Source organism: Opisthocomus hoazin, chromosome 4 (genome assembly GCF_030867145.1).
Source record: "Opisthocomus hoazin isolate bOpiHoa1 chromosome 4, bOpiHoa1.hap1, whole genome shotgun sequence".
Classification (NCBI taxonomy): domain Eukaryota; kingdom Metazoa; phylum Chordata; class Aves; order Opisthocomiformes; family Opisthocomidae; genus Opisthocomus; species Opisthocomus hoazin.
This window is the reverse complement of record NC_134417.1, coordinates 6,022,198-6,042,630: the sequence shown is the minus strand read 5'-3', so window position 1 is coordinate 6,042,630 and position 20,433 is coordinate 6,022,198. Positions and strand designations below refer to the sequence as shown.

The 20,433-nt window shown below is 50.0% G+C and overlaps 1 protein-coding gene across 1 annotated transcript in view; it reads right to left on the bottom strand.

Moving 5' to 3' along the window:
* The window catches only part of RYK (receptor like tyrosine kinase), a 64,952-nt gene extending 55,205 nt beyond the window's left edge, over window positions 1-9,747 (bottom strand). The window contains exon 1 of the mRNA XM_075417713.1: window positions 9,362-9,747. Within this exon, the coding sequence (XP_075273828.1) occupies window positions 9,362-9,677 (316 nt within the window). The 5' untranslated portion in view covers window positions 9,678-9,747. The remainder of the gene's footprint in view (window positions 1-9,361) is intronic.
* Between the last annotated feature and the right edge of the window lie 10,686 nt (window positions 9,748-20,433).

Below are 20,433 nucleotides of genomic sequence, written 5' to 3'. Positions count from 1 at the left end.
CAGAACGGTACAGGTGAGTTACCTGAAGGGCTGATTCCAAAGGAAAGATGCAGTAGAGATACACAAGACGGATACTTCAAGGCAGAGAAAAATTGGTGCCAGTGACCTACTGCCAGCAGGCAAGGGAAAATGGGACAGATGGGAGTAGAAATGGTGCGGGTACAGGGTTGGAGGTGACTGAAAGGGAAATCTATAACATAAAAATATAAAGCCAACTTTAATGAGCAAATTAAACAACTTTATTCTTAGCACACGGAGTAGTTATGTATATTTATGAAATAAAAACTTAGCTTATTAGTAATGGCAAATGTCTCACAATTATTGTAACATGAAGCTTGATGTTCCTTTTGAATTAGAATAAAAGTAAACACTGAGAATAGGAAACAAAAAGAAAGGTCCCATCCACATGAACCGCAGTTGCCCAAGAGCACATACCTTGAAATAAAATAACTTCAGATGAAACGCTTAATAGTATCACAAAGCTTTTGAACTGAACTGCTGTAATCTTCCCAGCCAAAACTCAATCACCTAACCAAGGTATGTCAGACATCATATGGACTCCTGAATAATGTGCATTTGCAGTATTTTAGTGTCACCTACCCACAGAAGTTATGCCATTTTTTTTTCAGTTATAGTAATGCAACCACATATTGATTCAGTTATCCCAGTAGGCAAGATGATAAGGTACAACACTGTAAGTGACCTTCAGAGCGGCACCTCTGCCAGTGGCCACGACTATTTCAGTAACAAGTACCCAACAGAGTGTAAACAAACAAAAAAAAAAAGACACCAAACCACACGGACACCCCTCCTTCAATGCATCGGACTTCGCAGCCTCAAAACACACGCTTCTAGAGCTGTGACCAACAGGACTGCTGAAGGGATAATGCGCCCTTCACATCTGTTGAGACGCTTTGGACGGCTTCCATCTCAGTGACACTCACTGTTTAACACAAAACCAAGCTCTGCAAACTAAAACAGGTCTATTTGCTTCTGTGGCAATCTCAGCACTCAGGAAAGCCACAGAGCTTCAGTCTTTTTTTCCTTTATTATGAATTACTCTACAAGGCCAATTAGCTTCATAAAGGCTAAAACAGTTTGGAGAAGATAACCATCTTCAGTTTATCAACCTGCTCAGCTTCACTGTTGGTACTGCTGGCATCACATATTCCAAGTGGCTGCAGCTTTTCAAGCTTATGTTACTGCTCTTATCCTTCCCAAGCAGCATGGTGAAATCAATATACTGGTTAATTTAATTACAGCTGTTCAACACCCAGTAAGTGGCAGAAAAATTCTAAAGCATCACATTAGTTTCATGCTGTTGCTTCTGCTCCCAGATCTCCAAAGCAGTCAGTGCAAATATGCGAGTTATCCGCTTGAAAGAAGGACAAAAGCAGAGATGGAAGAGAAATAATGCATTTGAAGCCTCTACCATCGCGCCCTTTGTACCGCCACAAGGCATTTTCAGAGAGTGTTAGCATTCATTCTTACATGGGATCGGCTGGTGCTGCTGCCATTCAGGGGGGAAAAAAGGGGAGAAAAAAATCAATTCATCAGACACATCTCATTAAATGCACTTCAGCCTTTACACACTCCTTGCTTGCACAGCTGAGACCTGAACTACGATTTTAATACTGCACATGAAGTTACTAGAGGAATAGGCCCTAACTCAAGGCCCTTCTGCTGCACGAAAAGTTGAAGCCTCAGTGATATTTCAGTCTGCATAGTTTCAGGTAGGAATTAGTCATCAAGCACTCCTGTTTCACTAGAGCTCAGAACAACTATGAACCAAGAAACATTTGGAATTTGTCTCATTAATTCAGTTTTCCCAGTATCCAAACACAATTCTGAATAGCAGAAGGGGAGGAGAAAAACACAAGACTTCCCCAAATACTTGATCTTTTGAAGTGCCCACACAGCAGAATGTACAGTATAGCGGCCTCCACAGCTCCCACTCTCTGGAAAATGCCACCCTGGGATTTTTCATGCCTGTGAGCATGATCCCTATTTCTTGTATTTCCTTCTGGCCAGGTGGTGCTTAGGACCAGGTTCAGTCCCCGCCTTTCCTCCCAGTACCGTGAACCCTTCTTGCTGTCTTTTCTCATGCATGCAGGGAGCTCTTTGCCTCCATTTCCTCTCTCTTGTTCCCATTCTGTCCACGAACTGGAGGGAGAAAGAGAGCATGTATTCAAAGAGGCCAAACAATCAACAGTGACAAATAGGATGCTGCCAAAGAGAACACAGGTGTAAAATCACAGCAGTGAGGAACGCAGCTTTGGGATTTTTTTCTTCCCTCCTCATCAGGCTATCCTTCAGTCTCAGAGGTCAGATTTCTTCCAAGTCCCTGACATACAAACGTTACAAGAGCCACAAGCATTTATCACTAGAATGACCTTGGCCTCTCGGGAGCCGAAATGGCTGCTTCCTCCTAGGGCTGAGCGCAGAGCCACACAAGGAAGCCAGGCTGCCCGCTGCCCATGCAGTCCCCCTGAACGGCCAATCTGCTTTCTCAGGGTAGGATTCAGCGGGAGCCCCCAGCATTTTTAAAATCCCAACACATAAACTGGTGCAATAAAGCAGGCCGCGGAAATCAACCACCAATCTCAGCAATGCCGAGTAGACCAATACACACAAGGACTCACGTATTGCAAAGACTTCCCTCTTAAGGGCAGTCACATAGAATAAACTATTTCAAAGCAATCCTAACCTGGGCTAGAAGCTGCCTCCACTGGCATCACTCCCAAAGGCCTTCCACAGGCGATTTCAAGCTTCCAGAAGTGTATTCTTCTGTTGGTTTGCAAGCATTACAAATGTTGCAGAGAGTTTATATGACTACACGCATCTCCAGAGAAACAGCTATCCACATGCTATTTGAACTTTGCAAATTAAAAGTGAGGTAATAGAATGGAAAAGGGCAGAGGATCCCCAAATGCAGCTTGTTCTCATAAACCTCAAGACAACATTGACATGAACCGTGGTACTTGGTAAATCAGACGGACAAGCATCCAAGCACACGGAAAGGCTCCAAAATGAAAACAGATTGCTCAGCTCTGCAGTGCAAGTAACTTGTCACAACCTGCTGCAGCTTGCAAGCAGCCAGATGTTGCTGCACGCACCCCCCAAACGCCCTGCCAGCCTTAATCCCTCCGTTTCTCCAGAGCAGAGTGACATTCGCCTGCAACACTAAAAAGACCATCTAATAAGCACTAATCGTGGACTATCGTTAGACTAAAGGGTTTTACAGGGGAAGGTAATAAAATAATTATCCTAAAACCAGCACTTCCAATTAAGTGGAATGTACCAGAGTATTTTCAGGCCATATCCAGCAACTCAGTTTTGTTACAGTCCATGGCATCTGTCAAGATTAGAAGCTTGCCTTCCATCCAGCAGTGGCCCCTACAGTAATCTTTAAGTCCCTTTCGAATGGTGAAGTGAAGCATTAACATGGAAGTTTTTGCAATTCTGCAAGGACAGGCATGTGGACCATAGCAACACAATACTTTTTTTTGCATACGACATGCAAAATGCTTCCGCTCCTCGGAGTCAGGCACTTAAAAGCTAGAAAACGAAGACTGAAGAACATGTCTAGAACAGAACCAGTTCTGAACTGCAGGTCACATATCACAGACCTTTGCTTCAGGACCTTGGGCTTCTCACACAAATGGGTTCGAAAAAATAGGGTGCTCTTCAGTGGACCTCTCATTCATCCTCCTGCAGCTACACAGAGGCTCTTTGCTGTATTTTCTCTCCTAAAAAGGCACCATGTACAAGCACCTGCAAGTTACCCAACTCACATGGAAATTTACCTTGGGTGCTACTAACAAAACTCAGAGCACAGCACTAGCTTACTGGTGATGCTCTAGGTAGTGATGCTGTCATAGACAGGCAAAAGTGAACTTTTAACAAGGCCCTGAAGCATTTCAAGAATCACAAGAAATCCTTCCACCTTTCAATAATCTGAATATCCAGCTCATCCCAGCACACTGATTTTCAGCTCCTTTACACACAACAGGGACAACTAGCCAGGCAACAGACAAAGGAATAAGAGGACTTCCAGTCACTACAAACACAGCGCAAGCGCCATAAAGCGCTTTTGACGTGAACTCCTGTTGCTAACTCCCCAAAATAGTGGCATTAAGAAAGCTGTTCCACAGTATAAGACACCACTTGACCAACTGCTGCAATAAGCAGGAGATGTCTAGTCTCCATCTAAAATCCACAAAACTGCATTTGGCCTATAACTTACCACAGCTCTGCTCAGCCCTGGCGGGGCCACACGTGGAGTACTGGGTCCAGCGCTGGGCTCCCCAGAACAAGAGACATGGAGCTACCACATGGAGTCCAAAAAAGGACTACAAAGATGATCAAAGGGTCTAGAGCATCTCCCCTATGAGAAGAGGCTGAGAGAGCTGGGGCTGTTCAGCCTGGAGAAGAGCGGAGTCAGGTGAATCTCTTCAACATATACAAATATCTGAAGGTGGGTGCAAAAAGAGTGGAGTCGGGCTCTTCTCACTTGAGCCCAGTGACAGGACCAGAAGCAACAGGCACTAACTGAAACATGGGCATGTCTGTCTGAACATCAGGAAAAACCCTTCTACCGTGAGGGTGACCTTGCACTGGCACAGGCTGCCCACAGAGGTGGTGGAGTCTCCATCCTTGGAGACGTTCAAAAGCTTCCAGACACAGCGCTGGACAACCAGCTCGAGGTGGCCCTGCTTGAGCAGGAGGTTGGACCAGATGATCTCCAGAGGTCCTTGCCAGCCTCAACCACTCTGTGAGTCAGCAGTATGATTTAAAAAAAATAAACAAACAACCCACCCTCTGCTATAATAATTTTTGCATGAATTTTGCATCTTATAATCAGACAACTCATTTCAGTAAGCTGCACACTGGCTTCAAATGAAATTCTAGAACACGTAAGAAGCAGTCACATAAGTGTTAAATTAATTTCACTCTGTAATTAAGCAAGTACAAATATAAAACCAACAGAAGACGGCATTCAATATGATTACTTAGAAGAAACTAGGCCAAAAAATACTAAGTTTGCAAACTCAGTACAAACATTGTAGGACTTCTGACTTTAAGATTCTTCTGCAATTCTTATTTAGTCCCGTCTGCCCCCCGTATGTATGTATTATCATAGTTCTTAGTTACATGATAACATGGTATTTTTCCCCCCATGGGACTAAAGTTTCATTTAGCATTCAGGCTAGACCCATCTCTAAAAAGAGCCAGAGCCATGTGATGAGGAAGGCTATCCACAAGACCAATTCCACAGCTGAAAGGTATGTAGTCTACAAAAAAAATAAAAAAAAAAACCACAAAAGACCACCTGCAAGAACAGAAAGGATTGTCCTCGCTGCTTAAGCATCTTGTTGCTGCCGTGAACAATTAGGTGCTGTCTCATGAACACTGTAAAATAACCACCTGCAATGCAGGAAAAACAGCTTAAGCCGTTCTCACAGGCAGCTATTGATTCTGGTCCTTGTACTCAGAGGGCACAACCCGAGGTCTCCCGAGAGGCTGAGCTGCAGAACTGTCAAGAACTCACAGCTCAAGGTCTAAGAGATCTACTACGAACGCATTAAATGCTAAATAATGCTGTGTACGGTAAATAAATTGACCAGATCAAATCTTTCATTGTTAAAGCTAGCTGCCTAATATTCATGAGTATTTTTTACCTTATTCTCTAAACCTTAGTTTGTTACCTGCCAAGCAGGGATACATGTGCCTTTATATCACAGGATCCTGTGAAAAGCAGACCAACAGAACATTTCAATGTTAGGCAAACACCCCATTCTGATTTCACAGGCAAATCTGAATGAAAGTCACTAATTCAAGCACAGACCCTCACTGAATAACTCATCACTCGTTTAACACCATCTGCCCTGCGCATTTAGAACCACGGGGCGGTCGCTAAAAAGTGAGACGATCAGGTGGTGTTACCCTGCCTACACAGTCAGCCACTCCGCAAGACCAACACAACTTTCTTCAGGTTAATACACAGGCCCAAAAAAGACTATCCTTACGAACCAGCTCCAAAAAGTGACAGATCACGGTGCCCAGAGAGTTCACAGACATCCTTGGAAAGAGCTGTGGTGCTCTGGATGTCTCTCCCCAGCAAGCAATGCTTCTTTTCCTCCTCCCCTACCCATCACCCCATACCTCACCCCTGCCCTCACTCAAACACCTCTGGCTCCTGATGCTGCTGTCGCTGGAGTCTTCTCGACCAAGTGCCCTTGACGAACCCCTCTCTCTCTTTCTACCTTTATCCCATCTACCACTGAATCCTGCCTGGTGCGAGTCTGACACATCCACGTATGTGAAAACCACAGGGTTTTTTTTCCCCAAACGCTTACAGTTTGTATGGCTCTGAACACTTTCCATGGGAATGACAAGAGGTATTTCTGACAGAGACACCATCTGCCCGCCATATAGCACGTCCTGCTTTCAGACCATGAGAACTCTGCAGATTTTCAAAATAAAAATAAATCTCACACAACAAGACAAGCCAGTTTTCTCTAGTTTTCTTCTCTGTAAAGTTCTGAAGATCTCAAAATCATTCCTCCTAAGGCAGACACATGGTCAGAATCACATAGCTCAATGGTGGAAATCTGGCATAAGCATACAGGAAAGTAGCAGCAGTTTTCACTATAAAACATAGCATCTGCCCTGCCTCCACGCCACAGAAAGAACAGAAGCCACAAATAATCTTAAGCAAGTCACTATCTCATTTACAAGAGCCACAACCTAATTAAAAACACAGGCCACAGTTCCATGAGACACTGAACTCCGGTTTTGAGGAGAGCAGAAGCACTGCTGAACTGGTTCAGCCTCACTGGGAGAGAGACCACGCATGGGTACGGCCCCGCAGACCTCACACCAGACCCTGAGGATGCTCCAGCTTTATCCCAAGGACGCACCGTATCACCGCCTGTGGCCAATTCAACAATTCACAATTGCAGGCTTGCTTTTGTCCAAATCAAATTTGTGATCTAAAAAAGTATGGGGACAATATTAAGAAGCATGAAAACACATCACAGGCTGTAGTAACTCTGCATAACATCTGGGTTTACAAGCACTTCAGAGAGTCTAAGAGTTTTCTGTTCAACCACAGCAAGACAGTCGCAGAGACAGAGCTTGTTTAGAAACAAAAGGTGAAAGAAACTAGCTCCTATGTTTTTATTAGCAGCTTCACAGAACCTAACAGCTCACTTCACAGGCAACATCATTTTCCTATCCACTGTGAATGACTATGCTTGCGTCTGCTGAACCATGGCTTTCCTCCAAGAAGTCACAGAAGCTGAATCACCTCCCTGCGCTTTGAAAGTTCATACACACCAATACGAGCACTTAAACCATAAACTTGACTGTGTGTAAACACGATTCAGGTACTACAAAATGGAACACTTTAAAAGAGATTGTTTTGTTTTCAGAACTGTGAAGAAATGGAACAAACCTGTGCATCCATTCGGACTTTGTTCTGCCACAGGAATACATGCAGTTACCGGAGATTTGACTGCCTGCGTCTAGATGCCTCGTTAAACTACACCTCACCTACAACAGCTAGTACATATATAGGATACCCTCTAAAATTAAATCTGCCCATGCCAAAAACACAAGGTAGATCCTGAAAGTTCCGTTTACAACAGATTTCTAGTGAACTCAACTCCACCAACTGAAAAAAGTGCCAGTTTATCTCCACATCAGACTCCAGCTTATCCAAGCCTTTGGGGTCGCAGAAGCAGAACAGATTATTAAGTGTCAGATACTTAGAGTGATATAAAACAGCTACAGACAGCTTGAGTAATAAGTGACTTTAGCCACGTTAGCAACAGACCCCCAGGAGATTACGGGATGAAATTTAACATAAAAATTTCCGTCTGAACATGAGGAAGAACTTCTTCCCTCTGAGGGTGACGGAGCACTAGAACAGGCTGCCCAGGGAGGTTGTGGAGTCTCCTTCTCTGGAGATACTCAAGACCCGCCTGGACAAGGTCCTGTGCAGCCTGCTGTAGGTGACCCTGCTTCGGCAGGGGGGTTGGACTGGGTGACCCACAGAGGTCCCTTCCAACCCCGAACATTCTGTGATTCTGTAATACTAACAACAGCAGATCTTCCCTCCTCAGTTGCTACTTAATGATGAGTAATTATGCTAGTGGACCATGGAAGTCTGAGCAAATCCAACTAATACACATTTCAGGCACTAGATAGCTCAAACCTTACCATTCAGTATTTGCAAGATTAACTACTTGTTTAGACACTCAGCTAAACAGCACGCCTGACTTTTTTTATCCTCTATCTGTAACAGAGCATCTGGCAGCAAGCACATGCAATGTAAAAATGATGACAGCAGAACACTAATCGCCAGAGCAAGCCATAAGGGAAAAAATGTTTACAGTGTTCTTCACTCCCTAGGTCCCTTGACTTCGGTCAGCTACGTGCTTACAGAGTTCAAATTAACTGGAGATATTTTCATTTTGTCCATTTGAGGCAAATAAAGTCTTGTACTGCTTGTTTTTCAGCTTACAGAGATACAGGACACTTGCTGAAACACAAATCACTGGGGATACCAACATACTTCTTTTGAGTTTCCAGCCACCAACTCTAAACAAGAGCCTAAGCAAGCCAAAGCCTCCAGAAAACAAATCTTTGTTTAAACCAGAGACTCTCCAAGCACAAAAGTACTGCGAAAGCCTTCTGCGGCAGGCCAGATGGGGGACTTCATGAACTGTCTCCAAGTACTTGCGCAGCAATTGTCAGCCTGCCTGGAAATTACGATTCCTTTCACACACGCACCCAATTATCACCAGGTCTCCTCTCTGCCCTCTGCATGTCACTTGCCTCGCTAATTAGACCATGGGCCTGAACTCACCTCTTCCAGGGCGTACCCTGCTCCCATGGGGCACCATCCCCAGTCACTAGGGAACCCCTTGCCATCAGGGTAAGGGAAGAAAGGGGTCTTGGGCTTTAAAACCCCAGACACACAGGCGAAGCAGCACAGCGACTCTTCCCTGGGTCCTCAGACTCCTCCGTTCTCCCCACAACCCCTACTCCCCCATTCCTACAGAACCCCACACGGATCCCCAGATTCAGCCCAGCCCTGTCCCACAGCCCCCATCCTCTCCCGAGCCCCTTCACCCCCGCTCACAGCCCTCCCCACCCCCCCCTGCACCCCCAGATCCACCGTCCGGACCCCCGCAACCACCCCCTCAGTCCTCCAGTCCCAGCGACCCCCCCATCCTCTCCCAGACCCCCAAACCGCCACCCCAGCCCCACAGAACTCCCCTCAGCCCGCCCTGAGCGCCCGGACCCCCAACACCCCCTCAGCCCCCCGCTCTCCCCCCGGGCCCGCACTCACCGATCAGCTGGCGCACCTCCTCCTCGCTCAGGTAAAGGCTGAGGCTGGGCCCGGGGCCGGCGGGGGGCCAGTCGGGGGGCCCGGCGGCGTGCGGGCCGGAGCTGGGGCCGGCCTGGCCCTCGGCGCCGGCGGGCAGGAGCAGCAACAGCGGCAGGAGGCGGAGGAGATGGCGGCGCGGACCCCGCACCCGGCACGGCGGCGACGGCCGCCGCCGCCGCCACCACCGCCCCGCGCCCGCCTCCCCCGGCGCCGCAAGGGGCCGGCCCCGCCGCCGCCCGCCGGGCTGGCGGCCCCCGCCCCGGCGCCCCGGCTCCATCGCTCCGCGGGGAGGGAGGGACGGACGGAGGAACGGAGGGAGGGGAGGGGACCCCCCGCCCCGCCGAACCCCTCACACGCCGCGGCCGCCGCTCCCCGCCCCGCCGCTCATGGCTGCGCGCGCCCGCCGCCGCCGCTTCCTCCGCGGCGCCGCACGCCCCGCCCCGCCCCGCGCACGCGCGCCTGAGGCGCCCGCCCGGCCGCGGCCCGGCCCCGGCGCGAGCGGGCGTCCCCTCCCGGGGCGAGGTGCCCGGCGGTGCGGCCCGGCCTCGGAGCCTGGCGCCTGGGCCGCTCCGGGCCCGTCCTGAGGGGCGGCGGGGAGGGGGCGAGCACCGCGGTCCGGGCAGCCCCCCGCTCGGCCCTGCGCCGCGCTCCTCCGCCGCTGTCACCGCCGCTGTTACCGCCGCCGGCCCCGCGGCCGGGCCCGGTGTTCTGCCGCGGCCGGGCCCGGCCGTCTGCCGGCACCCCGGGGGTGGGAGGGGGGGGGGGGGGGGAGGATCTTCTCCGCACGGCTGGGAAGGCTTCGCCAAAACATCCCGGAAAAAGATACCGTGAAAAAACTGGCGCTGATCGGAAACTGGCCCCACCGCTGGAACACCAGCATTTTATTTTAAGAAAATTTCATTTTTTGGTATTTTTTTTTACACTGTATGTGCCCGTGTCGATGTTTTCACCTGCTTTGCGCTTTTACCTTGTGCTTCCGCTCCTTTCAGAGCTAAGAAATAGCAGCAGCGTTCGGTTTCCCTGTAACAAAGGAGGGTTCTTCCAGTCCCAGCCAAGCCATTGCTGCCTGTAATGAGCCTGAAGTAAAATCTAATCTGTAAACGTCTCTGCTGCTTTGTTACGGCATGAAATGCCAGCAGCAGCACGACAGCTGATACATTTTGAAAGAATGCACTAATAATCGAGTCAAATGACGAAAACAGTATTAAATTCCAGCACGAGACTTTGAATGCCCTGTACAAACATTCCCGACCTTTTCCCGAAAGCCTCTTCTGCGCAGAATTTCGAAGGTCATTATTTCTGTTGCAGTTTGGCGCAAAACCCCGTTTCAAGACGTCCACCTTTCCCCTGAAACGCAAAACCTCTGTCGCGATCGGCTCGGCAAGCGACTCCCGTTTTTCTGAACTGACATCCAACCTACGTGTGCCTGGTCCCTCACCCCTCCGGGCAGATGATGGAAGAGCCGTCCCCGTCACCGCCTTCCTACCTGGCTGCTTTCCAGCTCCTCCGGACTCCCCGAAGAGCAGCAACAGCTTCGGCCTTAGCAAGTTCATCGCTGGTAGCTGCCCACTTGATTGAGCATTTCAGCAGATGTGTCACAATATTCATTTATGACCATTAAATCAGTTAATACCTTTGAATTATACGCTCCCTTCTGACCTGCCAGGAGGAATTTCATACCTACGCAGGACACCATGACAGGAGGACGCTGCAGGCTAATTGGCCACGGAGGGGTTTTAATCAGCGAGTCTTTCAGCTCATAACCATAAGAGTGGAAAGTGTGGAGGAATTTCTGCTCTTCCAATCACTGTGGTGAAAGAGAAATTGCTCACATGCCTCCCTGCAATAAACATCACTTACTTAGCAGTATGGGGTGTAAAAAAATAAAATGGCGAACTGAAAATGGAGTTGCAAATTACACGCAAGTCTTTAGTTGGGTGGATGCAGACCAGTCTGAACAGCGCTGGTTCCCGAGAGAGAGCCCTCCGTACCACAGGTTCTCCACAGACCATTTCCTCAGCCTCCAAACCCAGAGTCTGGGCGTGTGTGTTCATATGCCATTCTCACGTAGTCTAAATTTCAGGCTCCAGGTATTTTCTAATCCACGTCACTTAGGGACTTGTGGACAGACAGGCAACTTGCATGTCTGAAGTCACCAAAACCAAAACTGAGGCTCATCTTTGGCTTAGGATCCCTGAACCGCCTGATAAAAATCATCGCAAAGGCATTCGCAAAACTAATGCACTAAATGAGCGTGAATTTGCACCAAGCTCTCTTTGAGAAATGCAAACAATACAGAATCAGCCTGCTTCAGCAACAATCCTCGTTCATCCTCTTAAAGACACTGTTCACCATAGTTAAGGTTAGCAGTAACTAACCATGCTTCAACTTGTGAGAAGAGAGGGCTGTTAACATCCAAACGGTGTATCACTCAAAGATCACTACCACGGTGTCACCTCTTTCACGTAGGGTATTTTCTCGGACAGAGCCACTCTCTGCTGAGTTTCAACGATGCGGCCCTGGAGAGGCTTGCCCAGCAACCAAGAAAACTTTTGATAGCCTTCTCTGGTGGCATCAGCAGGCAGCTGACATGCTGAGGGGCTGCCAAAGCCACCTGAGCGTAGGGATGGATTTAGCACTTTGAGAGATCGCTGCTTGACTCACAGCCTTTTTGGTGCAGTGAAGGAACAGCAAGAAATTGCTGCTGCGCTGTGGAGGTGGGGTGAGCCCGGAGAGACTGAAGAACGTGGTGTAGGCACCAGGCTGGAGACAAACAGCTCTTTTTTTACCGTGGCCTTGTTGAAGACTTGGCAGAAGAGACAGGAAAATGCAGGCACTCCCCAGCTATAAAACAGCTTGTAATGGTGATGGGACCCACAGGAAGCCCCACGTGGTCACTGGGGCCCAGTGTCCCCGTGACCCATTTCTGGGCTGCCATTCTTCATTAGGAACAAGGGGGCAATATTCATACAGCCATCTTGTCCAGCAGTAATGTTACTTTAACCTTAACCTCGGCCATCCCTGCCTTGGACACAGGGATGTGATAGTCAGCAGAAATGTAATGTTCAGCAGAAGGACCCATGATAGATTATTTTACTGCACTTCTTTTTAGTGAGTGTGTAACTTGCCTCCTGGAAGTCACTGGCTGATTTTAACGAAAGGTCACCAAAACCACATAAACCAAACGCAAATAAACACATTCTTAGGATACATCTGCCAGCCTGCGCACAGATGCTTTTAGGGCTAAAGTCACCGCTGCCGTGTCTGTTCCATTATGCCCATGAAGCTGATTGCTTGCTGAGCCCTGAAGTTATAATTAAAATGCAGTCTGCTACACTTAAAAGAATAATCGGGGGTATTAGAAGTCAAATGAAGGTTTCATGGATGTCAAGAAACATATCGTTGGAAAAAGGTGAAAAATGCAGCTCACGGGCCAGCTCAAATGCTAAAGATCTTCTGTTGATTTTTTTTGGCTCCATGGACTATTTTTGGCAGGATCGAGTTCACGGTCTTTCAAAACCATTCTGGGTAAGATTATATTGCAAGAGGATACACAAAGTCTCTCCATGGAAAGCTGCTAGCAATAGCTGTGAATTCACAGCACTCGTACGGAAAAGTTTTGCTTGGCGAGGCAGTGGGATGCATCACTGCTCGTGCTCTGAGCGTGATTGTATCAGCGTTTACCACCACTGCGTCCCGAGAGGCAGGGAAGAGCTGGTGTTCATTTCTGGATGTAAAACAAATCTGCAAAAGCAAATAGCTGACAATGGCACTGATGAGAATTTGATACATTAGAACCTCACGGAAGACATACGATATAGGGATATTTACGTGGGTGCTGGAAGATGGGAGACAGGGCTTTGGTAACGACTGCTCCATGTCCAGGCTGGCTTACACACACTGCTGTGATAAAGGGGGGCTTTTCCTACCTCCCCTTTGTGACTATAAATGGCTGTGTAACACTCTCTGTAGAGGAGAACTGGCTCCTTCACATGGACACAGGAATGAAGTCCTTCTGCCTCTTTCAATCAGTCTTCCAACATTTTTGCCTTCAAACGGTTTCTCTTCTTTACAATTCCAGGTGACCTCAGCGCTTGGATGGCTTCCAACAAAACTACACATTGGCTACATGGCCCAGGAGCCTTCATGTCACTGCTTGCACAAAGTCCTCTGCCAGCTAGGCTTCTCCACAGAAATGCTGTGGAGCTTTGGCTTTGCTCATGGGCAGTCCTTAGAAATGGGAAAAAGGGATTTCAGGAGACCTAGGAGAGGATGTGACAGCTGAGCCTGTGTAAGCACTAGGCTAAGCTATTTAGCATTTATCTTCTCAGGCAGCTTCTAAAGGGCTCTGTAATGGCAGGAAGAATCCCTTTCCATGGGCAAGGACAGATGCGTGCGCTTCTGAGTAGGGATAAAACCCCTTCATGTGCTCTGCTTCACCTGCTGCCGTTCCCCAAGGGGTGCCCCACTTCCATCTTCCAGGGAGCACGGTGTCCCAGGGGTTCCAGTTCTCCGCTCTCGCCTGGGTGGAACGGAACCTCTGGGGTCTTACTGCTTTTTTCCTCCCACATCTTGAAATTTGCTGTCCCTTTTCCCACAGCCCAAGGAGGAGGACTGAGAACGAGGGAATGGACTACATAGCAAATCGTAGAAATAGACAGATGGATTCACTCACATCAGTAGTCACCCATAGACTGTTCCAGGGTAGGGAGGAGCTGAAATTTCAAAGTTCAAAAGCCCCCCACAAACTCTTTTTACCCCATCTCGTCGGCCATAAACAGGAGGCACTAGCTGGGAAGGCTGTTTCTGGAATAGCAGAGACCCAGCACTGAGGCAAAGATAAAAAGCCTCAGACTTCCAGTCTGCTCCCTTTTGCCACAGATTTCTACTTTTTCTTTTTTTAATTCCCAATTGTGCACGCAGGTCTGTAAAGCTGCCCTTGAGAAGGAAGGGCTGGCTGATCAGTCACTGCAGAGTCGAACCATTTGGGCTGGAATATATGAAGAGAGGAAAAGCTGCTCACACAGCAGCAGAGGGAAATGCCATATACAAGTTCATGGAAATGAAGCATTTAATGGAAAAAACATCCTGGCAACATTACACTGAGAGCTACTATGGCATTAAACAAGCAGAGGCTGGAGGAAAGTGGAGTAGTAGAATACGATTTCAGCATGTGGTTTTTAAGGCACATGCCATTCCTTTGCTTGCCTTATAAGGGGAGTGTTGCACGCGGTTATATTGCTAAATATGAAATAAATTGTTTGTGTTCAGGGGGCCGGTCGCCTCACCTCTTCCCTCCCCAGGACACCCAGGGGGTGCTGGCTGGGGAGTGCATCATCTGAAGCATTTTCCTTGCCAACAGATGCCAGGATTTGGGGCCATTTTAAGGCATGGGTTGCACAGTCAGGCTTGTTAACGCTGTTACATTTGGTTCTGTGCTCAGAGAATCAGAGCTTAATGCTCAGGAGAGTTGGTATCAGGACAGGCCAGAAAATGACGAATAAAACCATTCTGATGACAAAATTGAGGGGAAAGTCCTGTGCTCGGGGTCTTGCATTATCATCCTGCTGTTGTTGGTCTAAGGCTGTTCCCAAAGGGAGTGAGGCAGGCCAAAAGGCTGGATTCAGCTGCCTACACACACCCATCCCTCAAGGAGCCCTGAGGTGTCCCCCAGGCTCCAGCTGCTGCTCCAGAAAGTCCTCCATCATGTTGGCCAGTCCTATGCCTGCTCCCCTGCTCTCACAGAGGCAGAGGTCTGCAGCCAAAGGGCAGTGACACCCATGTCACTTCATGGACCGCGACAACAGACAGGATCTAGAGCATGGGTGACGTGCACTGACTGGCCTGGGTAATTCCTGCAGCGCAGACAGAGCTGCGGCATTCTGGAAAGATGTCTGCTGGAGGGGGCAGGCAGGCATGTGAAACTGGGGGCTACCTCTCAGGCACTGGATCTCAGGAGCTGGCAATGCATACTGCCATCCCCAGCTTGATGGGAACACTTCCCATCTTACAGAACACCCCGTCTCACCTTGGGTCAAAGGGTTTGTCTTCAGTACAGCTTTGGATCTGTGGCTAGCGCAAGCTGTGAGACCCAGCATGCTCCGGACAAGACTGAAAAACATTGTTTTCTTCCTAGCTCATCAAAGGGCTGTTGGTGTTAAAACCAAACACCGAACACCCCCAACCCCCGGTGTTCAAATCACCTTGGCACAAACGTCCTGAGAATCACTCGGTGGCAGAGACCCAAGACCCGCTCAACAGTGCTGCACCCCAGAGAGCTGCCTCCGGGGCAGCCTGCTGCTCCTGGGCCTCTGTCTCCTGTTTGGCCTTTGCTGGCCTTTCGGTGCAAATGAACCTTCAAACTTGTCTTCAGGGGCTTTCTGAGGTCTTTGCCAAAACAACAGACCTTGCACTGTAGTTCAGCACATGACTCCAAATGCAACACCCGTCCTCAGAGAGCTCATTCCTCTCTGTGCTTTCTCTTTTCCCTGGGGAAATCAGCTGAACAGCAGTTATAAATTTATCTGGTCATGTTTTGCAGATCATTGATATAAATTTTTCCCTGCGCTCTGGCAGTTTGAGCTGTTTTATAGTTTACCAGGGTTTTCCAGAGCCCACACATGACACAGGAACTGAGATAATTAGTTGTAGGAGTCACTGTATCCCATCCTTCTTTTACAAAAGCACAACTGGAGCATTTGCCCAGTGAGTGGAAAATATTTATTTGACTTCTTTTCTGAGAAAGTATTAAAATCCCCGTTTTTCAGTAGGATAAAAGTTACTGCATATGAGAACCAGAAGGAAGTACTGACCAACTCACCCAGTTCACTGAATCCCACAGAAGAGGTTGTGGAACCCCTGGACCCATCAGAGGAAGAAGCAGAAGGGAGCATGACTCTCACACTCCTCTCAGGGTTTAGATTGTTTTGGGGAGCAGTGAGCCTGAATTTCTTCAGGCTGCAGAGAGCGAACTCGTCTCCCATTTTCTGGCCAAGTGGCATTTACAATTCTTCAGTGTCACCAGCACCAGCCAACAAAGTGGCTGGGAAAGGGCAAACCCTGCTCACTTCTTGCACGCAGGGGATGAACAGACGCTTTTGCTACGAAGTGGTTTGGACTCCGGATCCTGCATGGATGAAATCTCTTGCCTGCAATCCCAGTTCAGATGCCTAAACTCTCCTGCACACGAATTAGCAGTTCCTAGGTGACTCCTACTCAGCAGGAGGAATAATTGGGAGGTTTTTGCCTCTGCACACACACTGGAGAGACACCTCAGGTACAGCTCTGGTCTGCGGGCTGAGTGCCTGTAATTAGATCCTGCAGATTTGGCAGCGGTTAAGTTATTGGTGTAACCAAATGTACTAGACGCCGGTGAATGCTAGGTGATACTAATGAACTCATTGTGGGCAACAGGAATCCTCCTGTGGCTTCTGGCGGCCTTTGTACCAGAGCAGAGGGTGTTCAAAGCCACCAGAACCTGCCTGTGGGGATGAAGGAGAGAGTACGACTTCCTCAGCTGCACACAGGATCCGAGTCACTGTTGTATCGCGGCCAGACGAAGGTATCTGCTTCTCTTCCCAGCCCCGGGCAATGCTGTTACACCCCAAGCTCAACTGGACACTTTTTACTGAAGACAAATTTATTTTACTTCTAAAAAACAGATTCCCATAGCTGATATATTCTCATATAGATAAAAATAGATCAATTTTAATCATGCTTATGTTGCAGATCCCACAAGCCAACTATTTTAATAGATTCTTTCTGAGTCCTTTTCTTTGGTCTTGGAACATACTCAACACCAATAAACCAAAAGACTTAGCAGGATGTTTTGCCTCATTAAAATGCCTTGTGCTTTTGACTGTATTCTGCTTGTTCAGGGCTGCTATGTTTTCATAGATCCTCATCTTGCAAATGAGGTAAGGGTCAGGAAAAAGTCTGTGGAAAGACAACCCTGCCTCCTCGCATCCAACTGCTCCTGCATGCTTTCAGAGTCCCCATCAGACCATTCGTTCTCTGGTGGCTCACACCACGTGAAGTCAGGTATACCCAAAATTCAATGACAACTCCTTCCTCCAACAGCAACAAAAAAGCCCAAAACATTTTTAAAATGCTTTTCATAAAATATCCAGTATTCCCATATAGATGTCAGTGCTGAAAAACCTTTTAAGGCCCCGGAGTCAGCGAGGAGGGATCCTGTAAGCAGGCATTTGCTTGGGCCAGGTCTCATCCCGTCTTGGATGACAGCTGCAGGATCCTCACACATTTTCACCATCTGGTTCCTCTGAGGGTTAAAACTTTGTCACTGTTGCAACCAAAATCCCAAGCCAGACATTTTCTAGACGAAGTGATTCAGCAGCAGGTCACCGACCTGATGGAGTGCGGAAATGGGGGCAGTTTCTCGGCTGGATGCCTCCGTTCTCCCTGCAGGCTGGATTTCAGTCCAGTTGTGAGGCGTCCCCAGCGGCACGGCTCAGAGGTTAGTTCCACTCCTTGCCCAGCATTCACCCTTGATAGTCGGGTAGGGATATATTGAGAAAGGGAGAAAGAGGCAGGGGACCCAAAGGGGCTGTGCCCTGCAGGGAGCAGACAGGCAGCTGTGGGCTCTCCCATCCCCGGACAGAGCAGAGCAGCCTCTCACTCTGAAGCATTTTGCCTCAGCTTCCCCTGCCACCAGCTTCAGTTGTCTTTAAAAATCACCAGCTATGGGGAGCTTTCTTGCTTTGTGATCACTGTGATCAGCCATTTCTCTTGCATCAGCGAAATCATCTCGGTTTCCTTGGCCCTTCGCTGTAAAGCAGAAGCCTGACCTTGAATCGCTTCCACAGGTCTTATTTCAGCATTTTCTGTTTATTTGGCTTCTTTATTGAGCTACGGGTGAGAGGACTGGACACAGCATCCCATGATGGATCACAGAAACCAATTCTACCTCCCGTTTCCTACGGGAGACGTCTTTGCGCTTCCCTCAGCAGGTCAGGGTGAGGGTTGGGTTGGGGGAAACGAGCTTTCTGCTGCGGGTGCAGTGCTTAACAGCTCTTGAACTTCACCAAAAGCTAACGGCTGTTCTTGGGATACCGTCCACGGGCGTTTTTACGGGGTGAAAGCCATGCAGAATGTTTACAGTCACGCAGTTCAGTTTCAAGACTGCTTTTATTTCAGTAATATTGGCATCTCGCAGCTCATGTTAATAATCCCTCCTGGAGAGGGCAAAATTCCCGAAGTTTTAAGCTCTGTCCCGCGCGCGCAGGCGGGAGCTGCGAGGCCTGCGTTAAAGACCCGTCCCTGCGCGCAGAATGCAGCCAGACAGGGAGAAACGCTCCTTCGTGGATCGTGCAAGAAAGCCCTCAGCTGGAAACCGTCACCCCCGTGCTAAGACTCGGGAAATCGTAGACAAAACGCGGGTTTTTTGTAAGAGCCCTCCCGACACCCGGTGAATATTTGCAGCAAGGAGGGCGGTGTGAGCCGGAGATGGGCGAATGGTTTGTAAGCGCTCGGGGGAAGATGTCTCCTGCAGCCAGCTGGTTTTGGGGCTGCACCCAGGCAGGTGGAGAAGCCCCATGGACGTGATGGAGGGGTCCACCCTCAGCAGTAACCGGCCGCTCCGTCCCCACCGAGGCCGCTCCGCACCGTCCCCAGGTGCGAGCCACGGCTGGAGCTGCCACGTCCCCCTAGGGCTTCTGCGGAGAGAGAGCAGGTTCGGCAGAGCGTGTGCCGCCGAACCGGGACTGCGACGGAGCCGGGCTGCTGCGGCGGAGCGGAGCGGGGACGCTAGGTGGCACTGCCCGCCGCAGGCCCAGGCCCAGGCCCCGCCGCCAGGCCCGGCCCAGGCCCCGCCGCCAAGCCTAGGCCCCGCCGCCAGGCCTAGACCCCGCCACCAGGCCTAGGCCCCGCCACTAGGCCCAGGCCCCGCCGCCAGGCCCAGGCCCCACCGTCAGGCCCAGGCCCCGCCGTCGGCGCCGGCGCAGGCCCTGCCGCCAGGCCCCGCCGCTCATTCTGCGAGACCCCCCGCGCCGGGGGTCCTGGCCTGGCAGCGTCCCTTCCCGCCGGGCTGAGCGCGTCCCCGCCGGCGTGGCCCACGGGACCCCCCCCCACACCCCCGAACCCTCCTGCGCTCTGTGTTAGGGTGGCTTCTCCCGTAACTGGACGTCCTCTTGGCCCCCGTTTCATCCCCGGGGAGCACGCTGGCTGGGCCCCCGGCCCCGGGGGTCTGCAGCATGGGGTGGGTCAGCCGGCGACGGGCAGAGACCGCGTTCCACTCCCGTGTCTCGTAATTAACACCCGGGACAGGGAATCCCACATTGCTGCCCAGCCAGACTCTTCCCAGGAGGTACGAGTAGTGAGCCAAGGGTGCCGGAACACTGCAGGGTTTTAAAACCAGATGGGTTTTGGCACGCCTGTCGCTCCCACACGAACCCACATTGATTCCACAGAGGCAAATGAGCCAGGATTGCACCATCTTGGCCGGAGTGGGAACACCAGGCTCCCGATGCCGGGCATCGCCTCTCCACAAGGAAGGGATGCTTTGCCGGCACGTCATGGGCACATAGCACAGGGAGCGATGCTTCATAAACCGCGTGCCGGAACCTGCTCGTAAAAAGCTGCCCACGGAGTGATTTTAAATACCCAGTGCACCGATAAAAACCAGTCCCTTCAGGATCAGAGGCACCAGGGATACCGGCCTGCCTGCAGGTTTGCACCTCGCCTTCGCTCAGCCGGTGACGGGAAGGCGAGTCCTGCCCCTGCTCAGCTGCGTTCTCACGCTGGAGCCAGCCACCGGCCTGTCCTCGCTTAGCCTCGCCAAGGATTTTATCTTGCTCGTAGTTTATATCCCACATTACTCTGCTTGCCAGCTCTGCCCCGCGTCACGCTTGCTAGATACGCCCCTGCTGCCACCCTGCCAGCAGCTCGCCTGGGAGCGGACTGCCTTCTGCAGGCAGCCTGGATGGGTTTTTTCCAGGACCTCGCAAGAGATCCTGGAGCCCAGGACTAGCTTTTAATGATGTTTTTGAGCAGTGCCGTTGAGCACCAGCTGGTGC